Source organism: Phyllobates terribilis, unplaced genomic scaffold (assembly GCF_046119375.1).
Source record: "Phyllobates terribilis strain yellow unplaced genomic scaffold, ASM4611937v1 Scaffold_9__5_contigs__length_417890890, whole genome shotgun sequence".
In the NCBI taxonomy this organism is placed as follows: Eukaryota; Metazoa; Chordata; class Amphibia; order Anura; family Dendrobatidae; genus Phyllobates; species Phyllobates terribilis.
The window spans coordinates 180,203,147-180,223,839 of NW_027362769.1; the positions used below are offsets into that span (position 1 = coordinate 180,203,147).

A 20,693-nucleotide genomic window follows, 5' to 3' on the forward strand; every position below is an offset into this window, starting at 1 on the left:
TTCCTGTACATGGGGGCAGTATTATAGTAGTTATATTTTTGTACATAGGGGCAGTATTATAGTAGTTATATTCTTGTACATAGGGGGCAGTATTATAGTAGTTATATTCTTGTACATAGGGGGCAGTATTATAGTAGTTATATTCTTGTACATAGGAGCAGTATTATAGTAGTTATATTCTTGTACATAGGGGGCAGTATTATAGTAGTTATATTCTTGTACATAGGGAGCAGTATTATAGTAGTTATATTCCTGTACATAGGAGCAGTATTATAGTAGTTATATTCTTGTACATAGGGGGCAGTATTATAGTAGTTATATTCTTGTACATAGGGGCAGTATTATAGTAGTTATATTCTTGCACATAGGAGCAGTATTATAGTAGTTATATTCTTGTACATAGGAGGCAGTATTATAGTAGTTATATTCTTGTACATAGGGGGAAGTATTACAGTAGTTATATTCTTGTACATGGGGGCAGTATTATAGTAGTTATATTCTTGCACATAGGAGCAGTATTATAGTAGTTATATTCTTGTACATAGGAGCAGTATTAAAGCAGTTATATTCTTGTACATAGGGGGCAGTATTATAGTAGTTATATTCTTGTACATAGCAGCATTATTATAGTAGTTATATTCTTGTACATAGGGGCAGTATTATAGTAGTTATATTCTTGTACATAGGAGCAGTATTATAGTAGTTATATTCTTGTACATAGGGAGCAGTATTATAGTAGTTATATTCTTGTACATAGGAACAGTATTATAGTAGTTATATTCTTGTACATAGAGAGCAGTATTATAGTAGTTATATTCTTGTACATAGGGGGAAGTATTACAGTAGTTATATTCTTGTACATAGGGGCAGTATTATAGTAGTTATATTCTTGCACATAGGAGCAGTATTATAATAGTTATATTCTTGTACATAGGAGCAGTATTATAGTAGTTATATTCTTGTACATAGGAGCAGTATTATAGTAGTTATATTCTTGTACATAGCAGCAGTATTATAGTAGTTATATTCTTGTACATAGCAGCAGTATTATAGTAGTTATATTCTTGTACATAGGGAGCAGTATTATAGTAGTTATATTCCTGTACATAGGAGCAGTATTATAGTAGTTATATTCTTGTACATAGGAGCAGTATTATAGTAGTTATATTCTTGTACATAGGGGGCAGTATTATAGTAGTTATATTCTTGTACTTAGGGGCAGTATTATAGTAGTTATATTCTTGCACATAGGAGCAGTATTATAGTAGTTATATTCTTGTACATAGGAGGCAGTATTATAGTAGTTATATTCTTGTACATAGGGGGAAGTATTACAGTAGTTATATTCTTGCACATAGGGGCAGTATTATAGTAGTTATATTCTTGCTCATAGGTGCAGTATTATAGTAGTTATATTCTTGTACCTAGGAGCAGTATTATAGTAGTTATATTCTTGTACATAGGAGAAGTATTATAGCAGTTATATTCTTGTACATAGGGGACAGTATTACAGTAGTTATATTCTTGTACATAGGAGCAGTATTATAGTAGTTATATTCTTGTACATAGGGGCAGTATTATAGTAGTTATCTTCTTGTACATAGGGGGCAGTATTATAGTAGTTATATTCTTGTAAATAGGGAGCAGTATTATAGTAGTTATATTCTTGTACATAGGGAGCAGTATTATAGTAGTTATATTCCTGTACATAGGAGCAGTATTATAGTAGTTATATTCTTGTACATAGGAGCAGTATTATAGTAGTTATATTCTTGTACATAGGGGGCAGTATTATAGTAGTTATATTCTTGTACATAGGGGCAGTATTATAGTAGTTATTTTCTTGCACATAGGAGCAGTATTATAGTAGTTATATTCTTGTACATAGGAGGCAGTATTATAGTAGTTATATTCTTGTACATAGGGGGCAGTATTACAGTAGTTATATTCTTGTACATAGGGGCAGTATTATAGTAGTTATATTCTTGCACATAGGAGCAGTATTATAGTAGTTATATTCTTGTACATAGGAGGCAGTATTATAGTAGTTATATTCTTGTACATAGGAGCAGTATTATAGTAGTTATATTCCTGTACATGGGGGCAGTATTATAGTAGTTATATTTTTGTACATAGGGGCAGTATTATAGTAGTTATATTCTTGTACATAGGGGGCAGTATTATAGTAGTTATATTCTTGTACATAGGGGGCAGTATTATAGTAGTTATATTCTTGTACATAGGAGCAGTATTATAGTAGTTATATTCTTGTACATAGGGGGCAGTATTATAGTAGTTATATTCTTGTACATAGGGAGCAGTATTATAGTAGTTATATTCCTGTACATAGGAGCAGTATTATAGTAGTTATATTCTTGTACAAAGGGGGCAGTATTATAGTAGTTATATTCTTGTACATAGGGGCAGTATTATAGTAGTTATATTCTTGCACATAGGAGCAGTATTATAGTAGTTATATTCTTGTACATAGGAGGCAGTATTATAGTAGTTATATTCTTGTACATAGGGGGAAGTATTACAGTAGTTATATTCTTGTACATGGGGGCAGTATTATAGTAGTTATATTCTTGTACATAGGGGCAGTATTATAGTAGTTATATTCTTGCACATAGGAGCAGTATTATAGTAGTTATATTCTTGTACATAGGAGGCAGTATTATAGTAGTTATATTCTTGTACATAGGGGGAAGTATTACAGTAGTTATATTCTTGTACATGGGGGCAGTATTATAGTAGTTATATTCTTGTACATAGGAGCAGTATTATAGTAGTTATATTCTTGTACATAGGGGGCAGTATTATAGTAGTTATATTCTTGTACATAGCAGCATTATTATAGTAGTTATATTCTTGTACATAGGGGCAGTATTATAGTAGTTATATTCTTGTACATAGGAGCAGTATTATAGTAGTTATATTCTTGTACATAGGGAGCAGTATTATAGTAGTTATATTCTTGTACATAGGAACAGTATTATAGTAGTTATATTCTTGTACATAGAGAGCAGTATTATATAGTTATATTCTTGTACATAGGGGCAGTATTATAGTAGTTATATTCTTGTACATAGGGAGCAGTATTATAGTAGTTATATTCCTGTACATAGGAGCAGTATTATAGTAGTTATATTCTTGTACATAGGAGGCAGTATTATAGTAGTTATATTCTTGTACATAGGGGGCAGTATTACAGTAGTTATATTCTTGTACATAGGAGCAGTATTATAGTAGTTATATTCTTGTACATAGGAGCAGTATTATAGTAGTTATATTCTTGTACATAGGGGGCAGTATTATAGTAGTTATATTCTTGTACATAGGAGGCAGTATTATAGTAGTTATATTCTTGTACATAGGAGCAGTATTATAGTAGTTATATTCTTGTACATAGGGGGCAGTATTATAGTAGTTATATTCTTGTACATAGGGAGCAGTATTATAGTAGTTATATTCCTGTACATAGGAGCAGTATTATAGTAGTTATATTCTTGTACATAGGAGCAGTATTATAGTAGTTATATTCTTGTACATAGGGGGCAGTATTATAGTAGTTATATTCTTGTACATAGGGGCAGTATTATAGTAGTTATATTCTTGCACATAGGAGCAGTATTATAGTAGTTATATTCTTGTACATAGGAGGCAGTATTATAGTAGTTATATTCTTGTACATAGGGGGAAGTATTACAGTAGTTATATTCTTGTACATAGGGGCAGTATTATAGTAGTTATATTCTTGCACATAGGAGCAGTATTATAATAGTTATATTCTTGTACATAGGAGCAGTATTATAGTAGTTATATTCTTGTACATAGGAGCAGTATTATAGTAGTTATATTCTTGTACATAGCAGCAGTGTTATAGTAGTTATATTCTTGTACATAGCAGCAGTATTATAGTAGTTATATTCTTGTACATAGGGAGCAGTATTATAGTAGTTATATTCCTGTACATAGGAGCAGTATTATAGTAGTTATATTCTTGTACATAGGAGCAGTATTATAGTAGTTATATTCTTGTACATAGGGGGCAGTATTATAGTAGTTATATTCTTGTACTTAGGGGCAGTATTATAGTAGTTATATTCTTGCACATAGGAGCAGTATTATAGTAGTTATATTCTTGTACATAGGAGGCAGTATTATAGTAGTTATATTCTTGTACATAGGGGGAAGTATTACAGTAGTTATATTCTTGTACATAGGGGCAGTATTATAGTAGTTATATTCTTGCTCATAGGTGCAGTATTATAGTAGTTATATTCTTGTACATAGGAGCAGTATTATAGTAGTTATATTCTTGTACATAGGAGAAGTATTATAGCAGTTATATTCTTGTACATAGGGGACAATATTATAGTAGTTATATTCTTGTACATAGGAGCAGTATTATAGTAGTTATATTCTTGTACATAGGGGCAGTATTATAGTAGTTATATTCTTGTACATAGGGAGCAGTATTATAGTAGTTATATTCTTGTACATAGGGAGCAGTATTATAGTCGTTATATTCCTGTACATAGGAGCAGTATTATAGTAGTTATATTCTTGTACATAGGAGCAGTATTATAGTAGTTATATTCTTGTACATAGGGGGCAGTATTATAGTAGTTATATTCTTGTACATAGGAGCAGTATTATAGTAGTTATATTCTTGTACATAGGGGGCAGTATTATAGTAGTTATATTCTTGTACATAGGGAGCAGTATTATAGTAGTTATATTCCTGTACATAGGAGCAGTATTATAGTAGTTATATTCTTGTACATAGGGGGCAGTATTATAGTAGTTATATTCTTGTACATAGGGGCAGTATTATAGTAGTTATATTCTTGCACATAGGAGCAGTATTATAGTAGTTATATTCTTGTACATAGGAGGCAGTATTATAGTAGTTATATTCTTGTACATAGGGGGAAGTATTACAGTAGTTATATTCTTGTACATGGGGGCAGTATTATAGTAGTTATATTCTTGTACATAGGAGCAGTATTATAGTAGTTATATTCTTGTACATAGGGGGCAGTATTATAGTAGTTATATTCTTGTACATAGCAGCATTATTATAGTAGTTATATTCTTGTACATAGGGGCAGTATTATAGTAGTTATATTCTTGTACATAGGAGCAGTATTATAGTAGTTATATTCTTGTACATAGGGAGCAGTATTATAGTAGTTATATTCTTGTACATAGGAACAGTATTATAGTAGTTATATTCTTGTACATAGAGAGCAGTATTATATAGTTATATTCTTGTACATAGGGGCAGTATTATAGTAGTTATATTCTTGTACATAGGGAGCAGTATTATAGTAGTTATATTCTTGTACATAGGGAGCAGTATTATAGTAGTTATATTCCTGTACATAGGAGCAGTATTATAGTAGTTATATTCTTGTACATAGGGGGCAGTATTACAGTAGTTATATTCTTGTACATAGGAGCAGTATTATAGTAGTTATATTCTTGTACATAGGAGCAGTATTATAGTAGTTATATTCTTGTACATAGGGGGCAGTATTATAGTAGTTATATTCTTGTACATAGGAGGCAGTATTATAGTAGTTATATTCTTGTACATAGGAGCAGTATTATAGTAGTTATATTCTTGTACATAGGGGGCAGTATTATAGTAGTTATATTCTTGTACATAGGGAGCAGTATTATAGTAGTTATATTCCTGTACATAGGAGCAGTATTATAGTAGTTATATTCTTGTACATAGGAGCAGTATTATAGTAGTTATATTCTTGTACATAGGGGGCAGTATTATAGTAGTTATATTCTTGTACATAGGGGCAGTATTATAGTAGTTATATTCTTGCACATAGGAGCAGTATTATAGTAGTTATATTCTTGTACATAGGAGGCAGTATTATAGTAGTTATATTCTTGTACATAGGGGGAAGTATTACAGTAGTTATATTCTTGTACATAGGGGCAGTATTATAGTAGTTATATTCTTGCACATAGGAGCAGTATTATAATAGTTATATTCTTGTACATAGGAGCAGTATTATAGTAGTTATATTCTTGTACATAGGAGCAGTATTATAGTAGTTATATTCTTGTACATAGCAGCAGTGTTATAGTAGTTATATTCTTGTACATAGCAGCAGTATTATAGTAGTTATATTCTTGTACATAGGGAGCAGTATTATAGTAGTTATATTCCTGTACATAGGAGCAGTATTATAGTAGTTATATTCTTGTACATAGGAGCAGTATTATAGTAGTTATATTCTTGTACATAGGGGGCAGTATTATAGTAGTTATATTCTTGTACTTAGGGGCAGTATTATAGTAGTTATATTCTTGCACATAGGAGCAGTATTATAGTAGTTATATTCTTGTACATAGGAGGCAGTATTATAGTAGTTATATTCTTGTACATAGGGGGAAGTATTACAGTAGTTATATTCTTGTACATAGGGGCAGTATTATAGTAGTTATATTCTTGCTCATAGGTGCAGTATTATAGTAGTTATATTCTTGTACATAGGAGCAGTATTATAGTAGTTATATTCTTGTACATAGGAGAAGTATTATAGCAGTTATATTCTTGTACATAGGGGACAATATTATAGTAGTTATATTCTTGTACATAGGAGCAGTATTATAGTAGTTATATTCTTGTACATAGGGAGCAGTATTATAGTAGTTATATTCTTGTACATAGGGAGCAGTATTATAGTCGTTATATTCCTGTACATAGGAGCAGTATTATAGTAGTTATATTCTTGTACATAGGAGCAGTATTATAGTAGTTATATTCTTGTACATAGGAGCAGTATTATAGTAGTTATATTCTTGTACATAGGAGCAGTATTATAGTAGTTATATTCTTGTACATAGGAGCAGTATTATAGTAGTTATATTCTTGTACATAGGGGGCAGTGTTATAGTAGTTATATTCTTGTACATAGGGAGCAGTATTATAGTAGTTATATTCTTGTACATAGGGGGCAGTATTATAGTAGCTATATTCTTGTACATAGGGGGCAGTATTATAGTAGTTATATTCTTGTACATAGGGAGCAGTATTATAGTAGTTATATTCTTGTACATAGGGGCAGTATTATACTAGTTATATTCTTGTACATAGGGGCAGTATTACAGTAGTTATATTCTTGTACATAGGAGCAGTATTATAGTAGTTATATTCTTGTACATAGGGAGCAGTATTATAGTAGTTATATTCTTGTACATAGGGGCAGTATTATACTAGTTATATTCTTGTACATAGGGGGCAGTATTACAGTAGTTATATTCTTGTACATAGGAGCAGTATTATAGTAGTTATATTCGTGTACATAGGGGCAGTATTATAGTAGTTATATTCTTGTACATAGGGGGCAGTATTATAGTAGTTATATTCTTGTATATAGGAGCAGTATTATAGTAGTTATATTCTTGTACATAGGAGCAGTATTATAGTAGTTATATTCTTGTACATAGGAGCAGTATTATAGTAGTTATCTTCTTGTACACAGGGGCAGTATTATAGTAGTTATATTCTTGTACATAGGAGGCAGTATTATAGTATTATATTCTTGTACATAGGGAGCAGTATTATAGTAGTTATATTCTTGTATATAGAAGCAGTATTATAGTAGTTATATTCTTGTACATCGGGGGCAGTGTTATAGTAGTTATATTCTTGTACATAGGGAGCAGTATTATAGTAGTTATATTCTTGTACATAGGGGCAGTATTATACTAGTTATATTCTTGTACATAGGGGGCAGTATTACAGTAGTTATATTCTTGTACATAGGAGCAGTATTATAGTAGTTATATTCGTGTACATAGGGGCAGTATTATAGTAGTTATATTCTTGTACATAGGGGGCAGTATTATAGTAGTTATATTCTTGTATATAGGAGCAGTATTATAGTAGTTATATTCTTGTACATAGGAGCAGTATTATAGTAGTTATATTCTTGTACATAGGAGCAGTATTATAGTAGTTATCTTCTTGTACACAGGGGCAGTATTATAGTAGTTATATTCTTGTACATAGGAGGCAGTATTATAGTATTATATTCTTGTACATAGGGAGCAGTATTATAGTAGTTATATTCTTGTATATAGAAGCAGTATTATAGTAGTTATATTCTTGTACATAGGGGCAGTATTATAGTAGTTGTATTCTTGTACATAGGGGCCAGTATTATAGTAGTTATATTCTTGTACATAGGGGTAGTATTATAGTAGTTATATTCTTGTACATAGGGGCAGTATTATACTAGTTATATTCTTGTACATAGGGGGCAGTATTATAGCAGTTATATTCTTGTACATAGGGGAAGTATTATACTAGTTATATTCTTGTACATAGGGGGCAGTATTATAGTAGTTATATTCTTGTACATAGGAGCAGTATTATAGTAGTTATATCCTTGTACGTAGGGGCAGTATTATAGTAGTTGTATTCTTGTACATAGGGGGCAGTATTATAGTAGTTATATTCTTGTACATAGTGGCAGTATTATAGTAGTTATATTCTTGTAAATAGGGGCAGTATTATAGTAGTTGTATTCTTGTACATAGGGGGCAGTATTATAGTAGTTATATTCTTGTACATAGTGGCAGTATTATAGTAGTTATATTCTTGTACATAGGGAGCAGTATTATAGTAGTTATATTCTTGTACATAGGAACAGTATTATAGTAGTTATATTCTTGTACATAGAGAGCAGTATTATAGTAGTTATATTCTTGTACATAGGGGCAGTATTATAGTAGTTATATTCTTGTACATAGGGAGCAGTATTATAGTAGTTATATTCTTGTACATAGGGAGCAGTATTATAGTAGTTATATTCCTGTACATAGGAGCAGTATTATAGTAGTTATATTCTTGTACATAGGAGGCAGTATTATAGTAGTTATATTCTTGTACATAGGGGGCAGTATTACAGTAGTTATATTCTTGTACATAGGAGCAGTATTATAGTAGTTATATTCTTGTACATAGGAGCAGTATTATAGTAGTTATATTCTTGTACATAGGGGGCAGTATTATAGTAGTTATATTCTTGTACATAGGAGGCAGTATTATAGTAGTTATATTCTTGTACATAGGAGCAGTATTATAGTAGTTATATTCTTGTACATAGGGGGCAGTATTATAGTAGTTATATTCTTGTATATAGGGAGCAGTATTATAGTAGTTATATTCCTGTACATAGGAGCAGTATTATAGTAGTTATATTCTTGTACATAGGAGCAGTATTATAGTAGTTATATTCTTGTACATAGGGGGCAGTATTATAGTAGTTATATTCTTGTACATAGGGGCAGTATTATAGTAGTTATATTCTTGCACATAGGAGCAGTATTATAATAGTTATATTCTTGTACATAGGAGCAGTATTATAGTAGTTATATTCTTGTACATAGGAGCAGTATTATAGTAGTTATATTCTTGTACATAGCAGCAGTGTTATAGTAGTTATATTCTTGTACATAGCAGCAGTATTATAGTAGTTATATTCTTGTACATAGGGAGCAGTATTATAGTAGTTATATTCCTGTACATAGGATCAGTATTATAGTAGTTATATTCTTGTACATAGGAGCAGTATTATAGTAGTTATATTCTTGTACATAGGGGGCAGTATTATAGTAGTTATATTCTTGTACATAGGGGCAGTATTATAGTAGTTATATTCTTGCACATAGGAGCAGTATTATAGTAGTTATATTCTTGTACATAGGAGGCAGTATTATAGTAGTTATATTCTTGTACATAGGGGGAAGTATTACAGTAGTTATATTCTTGTACATAGGGGCAGTATTATAGTAGTTATATTCTTGCTCATAGGTGCAGTATTATAGTAGTTATATTCTTGTACATAGGAGCAGTATTATAGTAGTTATATTCTTGTACATAGGAGAAGTATTATAGCAGTTATATTCTTGTACATAGGGGACAATATTATAGTAGTTATATTCTTGTACATAGGAGCAGTATTATAGTAGTTATATTCTTGTACATAGGGGCAGTATTATAGTAGTTATCTTCTTGTACATAGGGGGCAGTATTATAGTAGTTATATTCTTGTACATAGGGAGCAGTATTATAGTAGTTATATTCTTGTACATAGGGAGCAGTATTATAGTAGTTATATTCCTGTACATAGGAGCAGTATTATAGTAGTTATATTCTTGTACATAGGAGCAGTATTATAGTAGTTATATTCTTGTACATAGGGGGCAGTATTATAGTAGTTATATTCTTGTACATAGGGGCAGTATTATAGTAGTTATTTTCTTGCACATAGGAGCAGTATTATAGTAGTTATATTCTTGTACATAGGAGGCAGTATTATAGTAGTTATATTCTTGTACATAGGGGGCAGTATTACAGTAGTTATATTCTTGTACATAGGGGCAGTATTATAGTAGTTATATTCTTGCACATAGGAGCAGTATTATAGTAGTTATATTCTTGTACATAGGAGCAGTATTATAGTAGTTATATTCTTGTACATAGGGGGCAGTATTACAGTAGTTATATTCTTGTACAAAAGGGGGCAGTATTATAGTAGTTATATTCTTGTACATAGGAGCAGTATTATAGTAGTTATATTCTTGTACATAGGGGGCAGTATTATAGTAGTTATATTCTTGTACATAGGGAGCAGTATTATAGTAGTTATATTCCTGTACATAGGAGCAGTATTATAGTAGTTATATTCTTGTACATAGGGGGCAGTATTATAGTAGTTATATTCTTGTACATAGGGGCAGTATTATAGTAGTTATATTCTTGCACATAGGAGCAGTATTATAGTAGTTATATTCTTGTACATAGGAGGCAGTATTATAGTAGTTATATTCTTGTACATAGGGGGAAGTATTACAGTAGTTATATTCTTGTACATGGGGGCAGTATTATAGTAGTTATATTCTTGCACATAGGAGCAGTATTATAGTAGTTATATTCTTGTACATAGGAGCAGTATTAAAGCAGTTATATTCTTGTACATAGGGGGCAGTATTATAGTAGTTATATTCTTGTACATAGGGGCAGTATTATAGTAGTTATATTCTTGTACATAGGAGCAGTATTATAGTAGTTATATTCTTGTACATAGGGAGCAGTATTATAGTAGTTATATTCTTGTACATAGGAGCAGTATTATAGTAGTTATATTCTTGTACATAGAGAGCAGTATTATAGTAGTTATATTCTTGTACATAGGGGCAGTATTATAGTAGTTATATTCTTGTACATAGGAAGCAGTATTATAGTAGTTATATTCTTGTACATAGGGAGCAGTATTATAGTAGTTATATTCCTGTACATAGGAGCAGTATTATAGTAGTTATATTCTTGTACATAGGAGGCAGTATTATAGTAGTTATATTCTTGTACATAGGAGCAGTATTATAGTAGTTATATTCTTGTACATAGGGGCAGTATTATAGTAGTTATATTCTTGTACATAGGAAGCAGTATTATAGTAGTTATATTCTTGTACATAGGGAGCAGTATTATAGTAGTTATATTCCTGTACATAGGAGCAGTATTATAGTAGTTATATTCTTGTACATAGGAGGCAGTATTATAGTAGTTATATTCTTGTACATAGGGGGCAGTATTACAGTAGTTATATTCTTGTACATAGGAGCAGTATTATAGTAGTTATATTCTTGTACATAGGAGCAGTATTATAGTAGTTATTTTCTTGTACATAGGGGGCAGTATTATAGTAGTTATATTCTTGTACATAGGGAGCAGTATTATAGTAGTTATATTCCTGTACATAGGAGCAGTATTATAGTAGTTATATTCTTGTACATAGGAGCAGTATTATAGTAGTTATATTCTTGTACATAGGGGGCAGTATTATAGTAGTTATATTCTTGTACATAGGGGCAGTATTATAGTAGTTATATTCTTGCACATAGGAGCAGTATTATAGTAGTTATATTCTTGTACATAGGAGGCAGTATTATAGTAGTTATATTTTTGTACATAGGGGGAAGTATTACAGTAGTTATATTGTTGTACATAGGGGCAGTATTATAGTAGTTATATTCTTGCACATAGGAGCAGTATTATAATAGTTATATTCTTGTACATAGGAGCAGTATTATAGTAGTTATATACTTGTACATAGGAGCAGTATTAAAGCAGTTATATTCTTGTACATAGCAGCAGTATTATAGTAGTTTTATTCTTGTACATAGCAGCAGTATTATAGTAGTTATATTCTTGTACATAGGGGCAGTATTATAGTAGTTATATTCTTGTACATAGGGGGCAGTATTATAGTAGTTATATTCTTGTACATAGGGGCAATATTATAGTAGTTATATTCTTGTACATAGGGAGCAGTATTATAGTAGTTATATTCTTGTACATAGAGAGCAGTATTATAGTAGTTATATTCTTGTACATAGAGAGCAGTATTATAGTAGTTATATTCTTGTACATAGGGAGCAGTATTATAGTAGTTATATTCTTGTACATAGGAGCAGTATTATAGTAGTTATATTCTTGTACATAGAGAGAAGTATTATAGTAGTTATATTCTTGTACATAGGGGCAGTATTATAGTAGTTATATTCTTGTACATAGGGAGCAGTATTATAGTAGTTATATTCTTGTACATAGGGAGCAGTATTATAGTAGTTATATTCCTGTACATAGGAGCAGTATTATAGTAGTTATATTCTTGTACATAGGAGGCAGTATTATAGTAATTATATTCTTGTACATAGGGGGCAGTATTACAGTAGTTATATTCTTGTACATAGGAGCAGTATTATAGTAGTTATATTCTTGTACATAGGGGCAATATTATAGTAGTTGTTATGCACACGCCCGGACTGACTGGCGTGTGCTGGAGAAGTGGTTCCACTGGACCATGAACCGGAGAGTGCCTGGAGGGGCATGACTAAGTATCTGGCCGATCCGACCAAGGTGGCACGACGGCATACGACGCCAGTGCACCAGGGAGAAACCGGGCAGAGGGACCAGGTGCTACTCCAGGTCAAACTCCGGACACGGGGTTTGACCCACACAGGGATTACTGGAACAGGCAGGTTAGGCTGGCTCAGACTGGTGGATATAAGCGAACACGGCAGGTATGCAGACGGGTGGATACAGGCGAGTATGCAGGCAGGGAGGTACTGGCAGAAAGGACGGGCTGGAGCTCAGAGAGGACAAGGCCCAGTACAGACTGGGACACAGAAACAGAACCGCAGATGCGGTAGCCAAACACAGCAGAGAGGGAACGCTCGAAGCGGTGGGCAAGAGCAGAGCAGGACGGGACTGCCGGAGCAGCGAGCACAAGCAGAGCAGGACAGGACTGCCGGAGCAGTGAGCAGATGCAGAGCAGGACGGGGCTGCCGGAGCAGCGAGCAGATGCAGAGCAGGACGGGGCTGCCGGAGCAGCGAGCAGAAGCAGAGCAGGACAGGACTGCCGGAGCAGCGAGTAGAAGCAGAGCAGAAACCGCAGGAGCGGCAAGCAAGGCAAGAGCAGAGTGGAAACCGCAAGAGCGGTAAACAAGGCAGGAGCAGAGCGGAAACCGCAGAGCGGCTAAGAAGGCCGCAGCAGAGCGGAAACCGCAGAGCGGCAAACAAGGCAGGAGCAGAGCGGAAACCACAGAGCGGTAAACAAGGCAGGAGCAGAGCGGAAACCGCAGAGCGGTAAACAAGGCAGGAGCAGAGCGGAAACCGCAGAGCGGTAAACAAGGCAGGAGCAGAGCGGAAACCGCAGAGCGGCTAAGTAGGCAGGAGCAGAGCGGAAACCGCAGAGCGGTAAACAAGGCAGGAGCAGAGCGGAAACTGCAGAGCGGCAAACAAGGCAGGAGCAGAGCGGAAACTGCAGAGCGGCTAAGAAGGCAGGAGCAGAGCGGAAACCGCAGAGCGGCAAACAAGGCAGGAGCAGAGCGGAAACCGCAGAGCGGCAAACAAGGCAGGAGCAGAGCGGAAACCGCAGGAGCAGCAAGCAAGGCAAGAGCAGAGCAGAAACCGCAAGAGCGGCAAGCTAAGAAGGAGCAGAGAGGAAACTGCAGAGCGGTAAACAAGGCAGGAGCAGAGCGGAAACCGCAGAGCGGCAAACAAGGCAGGAGCAGAGCGGGAACCGCAGAGCGGCAAACAAGACAAGGCAAGGAGATAGGACTCTGTTCACAAAGAACAGACAGAGAAGGAAAGGCAGAACCAGAAGCACACAAAGTACTTGCAAAGAAGTAGCGAGCGTACACTAAATTCACAACAGAGGTACAGAGACGACGAGAAGGAATTTAGGAGCAAGTTCAGACTCTGCAGAAAGGCGCAGAAAACAGACATAGAGGGAAAAGGGAGAAAAGGCTAAAGTAGAAACGAGGCACAGACAACTGGGAACAGAGGAACGGGAACAAATACAGCAAGGCTGGGACACAAACAGGACTCTGTTTAGACGGGAACAGATACCGCAAGGCACAGACAACTGGAAACAGAGGAACGGGAACAAATACAGCAAGGCTGGGACACAAACAGGACTCTGTTCAGACGGGAACAGATACCGCAAGGCACAGACAGGCAGATCTAGGAATACAACCCCTAGAAGGCGAAAGAACAGGCTAGAAGCGTGTTCAAAAGAACAGACCACAGTTCAGACACAGAACTGGAGAACAGGCAGGAAAACAGGATAGGACCTGGCACGTCAGAGACAAAAAGCCAACTGACAGGACACAATGCTCAGGCGCCATCTTGAGGAAGAAGGTGGTATAAATACCCAAAGATGGACAGCAATAGGCTGAAGGTGCAACAGGGGCGTGTCCGCAGCAGGTACAAGAAACAGGAAGTTCAGCGGGCGTCGCCCTATGCAGCCAAAACAGACAAACAGACAGCAAGGAGGGAAGCCAGAGAGACATTCTGGACTGGAGATCAAGTGCGCGCTCTTGCACAGTGGGAGATGGACCACCATGCAAGGATGCCGCCAGGTATGTTACAGTACCCCCCCACTTACGCTCCCTCTTCTTCAGGCCTGCCAGAATCTTCCGCAGGGAATTCGAGGACCAGTCGTTCACTTCAAGGAGATCACTTCCACTGTCCACAGGGAAAATTGATCTCATCTGGTTAGCTAGGATGCTACCTCCTATCCAGCCATCCTTAGCAACAGACGAAACGGGTGGAGTACCAGGAACAGCACACAAGGGAGTCTCTCTCCACATATTTTCAGGTGGCACCCCAGAGGGTACAGGAGACAACTGGAAGTCCTTCACCGGGTTGGAGGGGGACAGAGACTTGGGGGTAATCTCTGCTTCGAGGTACATCTTGTCAAGCTCACAGGAAGAAATAGACGGGTTATCAGGTACATAATGAGGAAAAGTCACTGTCTCTTTGTTATCTGGTGGTACCCCGGAGAATTCAGGAAACAACTGGAGGTCCTCTGCCGGGTCAGAAGAGTGCAGAGGCTCAGAGAAAACATCTGCTTCAGAGTACACTAGGTCGGACTCACTGGAGGAAGCAGGCGAGGTATCGGGTACCGAATATAGGAAAGTCTCAGTCCATTCACCACCAGGTGGCACCCCGAAGGGTTCTGGAGACAACTGGAGGTCCTCCGCCTGGTCAGAGGGGTGTAGAGACTCAAGGGTAACCTCTGCTTCAGAGTACACAAGGTCGGACTCACTGGACGAAGCAAGCGAGGTATCAGGTACAGAGTATAGGAGAGTCTCTGTCCATTCACCACCAGGTTGCACCCCGAAGGGTTCTGGAGACAACTGGAGGTCCTCCGCCTGGTCGGAGGGGTGTAGAGACTCGGGAGTAACCTCTGCTTCGGAGTACACTAGGTTGGACTCACTGGACGAAGCGAGCGAGGTATCAGGTACAGAGTATAGGAGAGTCTCTGTCCTTTCGCTACCAGGTAGCACCCCGAAGGGTTCTGGAGACAACTGGAGGTCCTCCGCCTGGTCGGAGGGGTGTAGAGACTCGGGAGTAACTACCACTTTGGGGTACCCATTGTCAGGCTCACAGGACGAAGCGGACAAAGTATCGAGTACCGAGTGTAGAGAAGTCTCTCTCCATTTGTCATCGAGTGGTATCCCGGAGGATTCAGGAGGCAACAGGGGGTCCTCCGCCAGGTAGTAGAGGTGCACAGACTCAGAGGTAACCACAGCTTTGGAGCATCCTTGGACATGCACACCGGTTAAAGTGGGTGAAGCATCTGATGCCGGGTGCAGGAAGTTCTCCTGTGTGGAGTCTGGATGGGCAGAAGTCTCTTCGGGCAGGAGAACCGGAGCACTACCCACGCTCATTACCCGTTGGGGCTTCTCCGGGATACAGGGAGATGAAGCTTCAGTAGGGACTTCAAGGTTGGGGTCAGGAGGTCTCAGGGAGGACAGACCCTGGCGTGACGGCTTGCCTCTACGTCTAGCACGTCTGGACTGCCTCTTGAGGTTGGGAGAAGTATTCCGGAAAGTGTAGTCACCCTGTGAGGATTCTGGGTGGGCAGTAGTCTCATTGGGCTGGAGGACTATTGCGCTACCCACACACATTACCCATCGGGGCAGCTCCGGGATATTGGGAGGTGAAGCTTCAGCAGGAGCCTCCGGGTTAGGATCATCGAAGACCATTAGAAAGGCCACCAGGAAGGCCATTAGGTCCAGGAGGATCGGATCCTGTGTTTCATATAGGGGGTTGATCCATTCCAAGGCATCACCCGCCAGGTAAGACATAATGAATGCCACCTTAACCCGATCGGTGGGAAAACATAGAGGGTAGAACTTGAAGTGCAGCATGCATTGCTCCACAAATGCACGACTTTGTCTTGGATCCCCATAGTAATGTGGCGGATCCGCAGGAACGAGAGCAGATAGATCCATCTGGACAGGTGCGTAATTCGCCTGGAACTCAGCTGAGAAAAAAAAAAAAAAATTATTTATTTATTTTTAATGCATGTATTCGCTGGAAAACTTCTCAGAGAGCGAAGGCCGTGGGGCTCAACGGGAACCATGGCCTGAGCATGCTGTTATGCACACGCCCGGACTGACTGGCGTGTGCGGGAGAAGTGGTTCCACTGGACCATGAACCGGAGAGTGCCTGGAGGGGCGTGACTAAGTATCTGGCCGATCCGACCAAGGTGGCACGACGGCATACGACGCCAGTGCACCAGGGAGAAACCGGGCAGAGGGAACAGGTGCTACTCCAGGTCAAACTCCGGACACGGGGGTTGACCCACACAGGGATTACTGGAACAGGCAGGTTAGGCTGGCTCAGACTGGTGGATATAAGCGAACACGGCAGGTATGCAGACGGGTGGATACAGGCGAGTATGCAGGCAGGGAGGTACTGGCAGAAAGGACGGGCTGGAGCTCAGAGAGGACAAGGCCCAGTACAGACTGGGACACAGAAACAGAACCGCAGATGCGGTAGCCAAACACAGCAGAGAGGGAACGCCCGAAGCGGTGGGCAAGAGCAGAGCAGGACGGGACTGCCGGAGCAGCGAGCACAAGCAGAGCAGGACAGGACTGCCGGAGCAGCGAGCAGATGCAGAGCAGGACGGGGCTGCCGGAGCAGCGAGCAGAAGCAGAGCAGGACAGGACTGCCGGAGCAGCGAGCAGATGCAGAGCAGGACGGGGCTGCCGGAGCAGCGAGCACAAGCAGAGCAGGACAGGACTGCCGGAGCAGCGAGCAGATGCAGAGCAGGACGGGGCTGCCGGAGCAGCGAGCAGAAGCAGAGCAGGACAGGACTGCCGGAGCAGCGAGCAGAAGCAGAGCAGAAACCACAGGAGCGGCAAGCAAGGCAAGAGCAGAGTGGAAACCGCAAGAGCGGTAAACAAGGCAGGAGCAGAGCGGAAACCGCAGAGCGGCTAAGAAGGCCGCAGCAGAGCGGAAACCGCAGAGCGGCAAACAAGGCAGGAGCAGAGCGGAAACCGCAGAGCGGTAAACAAGGCAGGAGCAGAGCGGAAGCCGCAGAGCGGCTAAGTAGGCAGGAGCAGAGCGGAAACCGCAGAGCGGTAAACAAGGCAGGAGCAGAGCGGAAACCGCAGAGCGGTAAACAAGGCAGGAGCAGAGCGGAAACCGCAGAGCGGCTAATAAGGCAGGAGCAGAGCGGAAACCGCAGAGCGGCAAACAAGGCAGGAGCAGAGCGGAAACCGCAGAGCGGCAAACAAGGCAGGAGCAGAGCGGAAACCGCAGAGCGGTAAACAAGGCAGGAGCAGAGCAGAAACCGCAAGAGCGGCAAGCTAAGCAGGAGCAGAGAGGAAACTGCAGAGCGGTAAACAAGGCAGGAGCAGAGTGGAAACCGCAGAGCGGCAAACAAGGCAGGAGCAGAGCGGGAACCGCAGAGCGGCAAACAAGACAAGGCAAGGAGATAGGACTCTGTTCACAAAGAACAGACAGAGAAGGAAAGGCAGAACCAGAAGCACACAAAGTACTTGCAAAGAAGTAGCGAGCGTACACTAAATTCACAACAGAGTTACAGAGACGACGAGAAGGAATTTAGGAGCAAGTTCAGACTCTGCAGAAAGGCGCAGAAAACAGACATAGAGGGAAAAGGGAGAAAAGGCTAAAGTAGAAACGAGGCACAGACAACTGGGAACAGAGGAACGGGAACAAATACAGCAAGGCTGGGACACAAACAGGACTCTGTTCAGACGGGAACAGATACCGCAAGGCACAGACAGGCAGATCTAGGAATACAGCCCTAGAAGGCGAAAGAACAGGCTAGAAGCGTGTTCAAAAGAACAGACCACAGTTCAGACACAGAACTGGAGAACAGGCAGGAAAACAGGATAGGACCTGGCACGTCAGAGACAAAAAGCCAACTGACAGGACACAATGCTCAGGCGCCATCTTGAGGAAGAAGGTGGTATAAATACCCAAAGATGGACAGCAATAGGCTGAAGGTGCAACAGGGGCGTGTCCGCAGCAGGTACAAGAAACAGGAAGTTCAGCGGGCGTCGCCCTATGCAGCCAAAACAGACAAACAGACAGCAAGGAGGGAAGCCAGAGAGACATTCTGGACTGGAGATCAAGTGCGCGCTCTTGCACAGTGGGAGATGGACCACCATGCAAGGACGCCGCCAGGTATGTTACAGTAGTTATCTTCTTGTACATAGGGGGCAGTATTATAGTAGTTATATTCTTGTACATAGGGGGAAGTATTACAGTAGTTATATTCTTGTACATAGGAACAGTATTATAGTAGTTATATTCTTGTACATAGGGGCAGTATTATAGTAGTTATATTCTTGCACATAGGAGCAGTATTATAGCAGTTATATTCTTGTACATAGGGGGCAGTATTATAGTAGTTATATTCTTGTACATAGGGGGAAGTATTACAGTAGTTATCTTCTTGTACATAGGGGCAGTATTATAGTAGTTATATTCTTGCACATAGGAGCAGTATTATAGCAGTTATATTCTTGTACATAGGGGGCAGTATTATAGTAGTTATATTCTTGTACATAGGGGGCAGTATTATAGTAGTTATATTCTTGTACATAGGGAGCATTATTATAGTAGTTATATTCTTGTACATAGGAGCAGTATTATAGCAGTTATATTCTTGTACATACGGGACAGTATTATAGTAGTTATATTCTTGTACATACGGGACAGTATTATAGTAGTTATATTCTTGTACATACGGGGCAGTATTATAGTAGTTATATTCTTGTACATGCGGGGCAGTATTATAGTAGTTGTATTCTTGTACATAGGAACAGTATTATAGTAGTTATATTCTTGTACATACGGGGCAGTATTATAGTAGTTATATTCTTGTACATACGGTACAGTATTATAGTAGTTATATTCTTGTACATACGGTACAGTATTATAGTAGTTATATTCTTGTACATACGGGGCAGTATTATAGTAGTTATATTCTTGTACATACGGGGCAGTATTATAGTAGTTATATTCTTGTACATACGGGGCAGTATTATAGTAGTTATATTCTTGTACATACGGGGCAGTATTATAGTAGTTATATTCTTGTACATACGGGGCAGTATTATAGTAGTTATATTCTTGTACATACGGGGCAGTATTATAGTAGTTATTTTCTTGTACATACGGGGCAGTATTATAGTAGTTATATTCTTGTACATACGGGACAGCATTATAGTAATTATATTCTTGTACATACGGGGCAGTATTATAGTAGTTATATTCTTGTACATACTGGGCAGTATTATAGTAGTTATATTGTTGTACATACGGGGCAGTATTATAGTAGTTATATTCTTGTACATACGGGGCAGTATTATAGTAGTTATATTCTTGTACATACGGGACAGTATTATAGTAGTTATATTCTTGTACATACGGGACAGTATTATAGTAGTTATATTCTTGTACATACGGGGCAGTATTATAGTAGTTATATTCTTGTACATAGGGGGCAGTATTATAGTAGTTCTATTCTTGTACATAGGGGCGGTATTATAGTAGTTATATTCTTGTACACAGGGGCAGTATTATTGTAGTTATATTCTTGTACATAGGGGCAGTATTATAGTAGTTACAGTCTTGTACACAGGGGCAGTATTATAGTAGTTATATTCTTGTACATACGGGGCAGTATTATAATAGTTATATTCTTGTACATAGGGTGCAGTATTATAGTTGTTATATTCTTGTACATAGGCGGCAGTATTATAGTAGTTATATTCTTGTACCTAGGGTGCAGTATTATAATAGTTATATTCTTGTA

At 38.4% G+C, this 20,693-nt stretch overlaps 1 protein-coding gene across 15 annotated transcripts in view; it reads left to right on the top strand.

Moving 5' to 3' along the window:
- The window catches only part of BIN1 (bridging integrator 1), a 217,817-nt gene that overhangs the window by 137,213 nt on the left and 59,911 nt on the right, over positions 1-20,693 (top strand). For 6 of the 15 annotated variants that reach the window (XM_073647473.1, XM_073647474.1, XM_073647486.1 and 3 more), the window contains exon 1: positions 18,905-19,057. The exons of 5 other annotated variants lie outside the window; for them this stretch is intronic. In XM_073647473.1, coding sequence (XP_073503574.1) covers positions 18,938-19,057 — 120 coding nt within the window. In that variant the 5' untranslated portion in view covers positions 18,905-18,937. Of the gene's footprint in view, positions 1-18,904; positions 19,058-20,693 lie in introns of those variants that run through there. 4 more of the 15 variants (XM_073647485.1, XM_073647487.1, XM_073647488.1 and 1 more) reach the window with 1 other exon arrangement.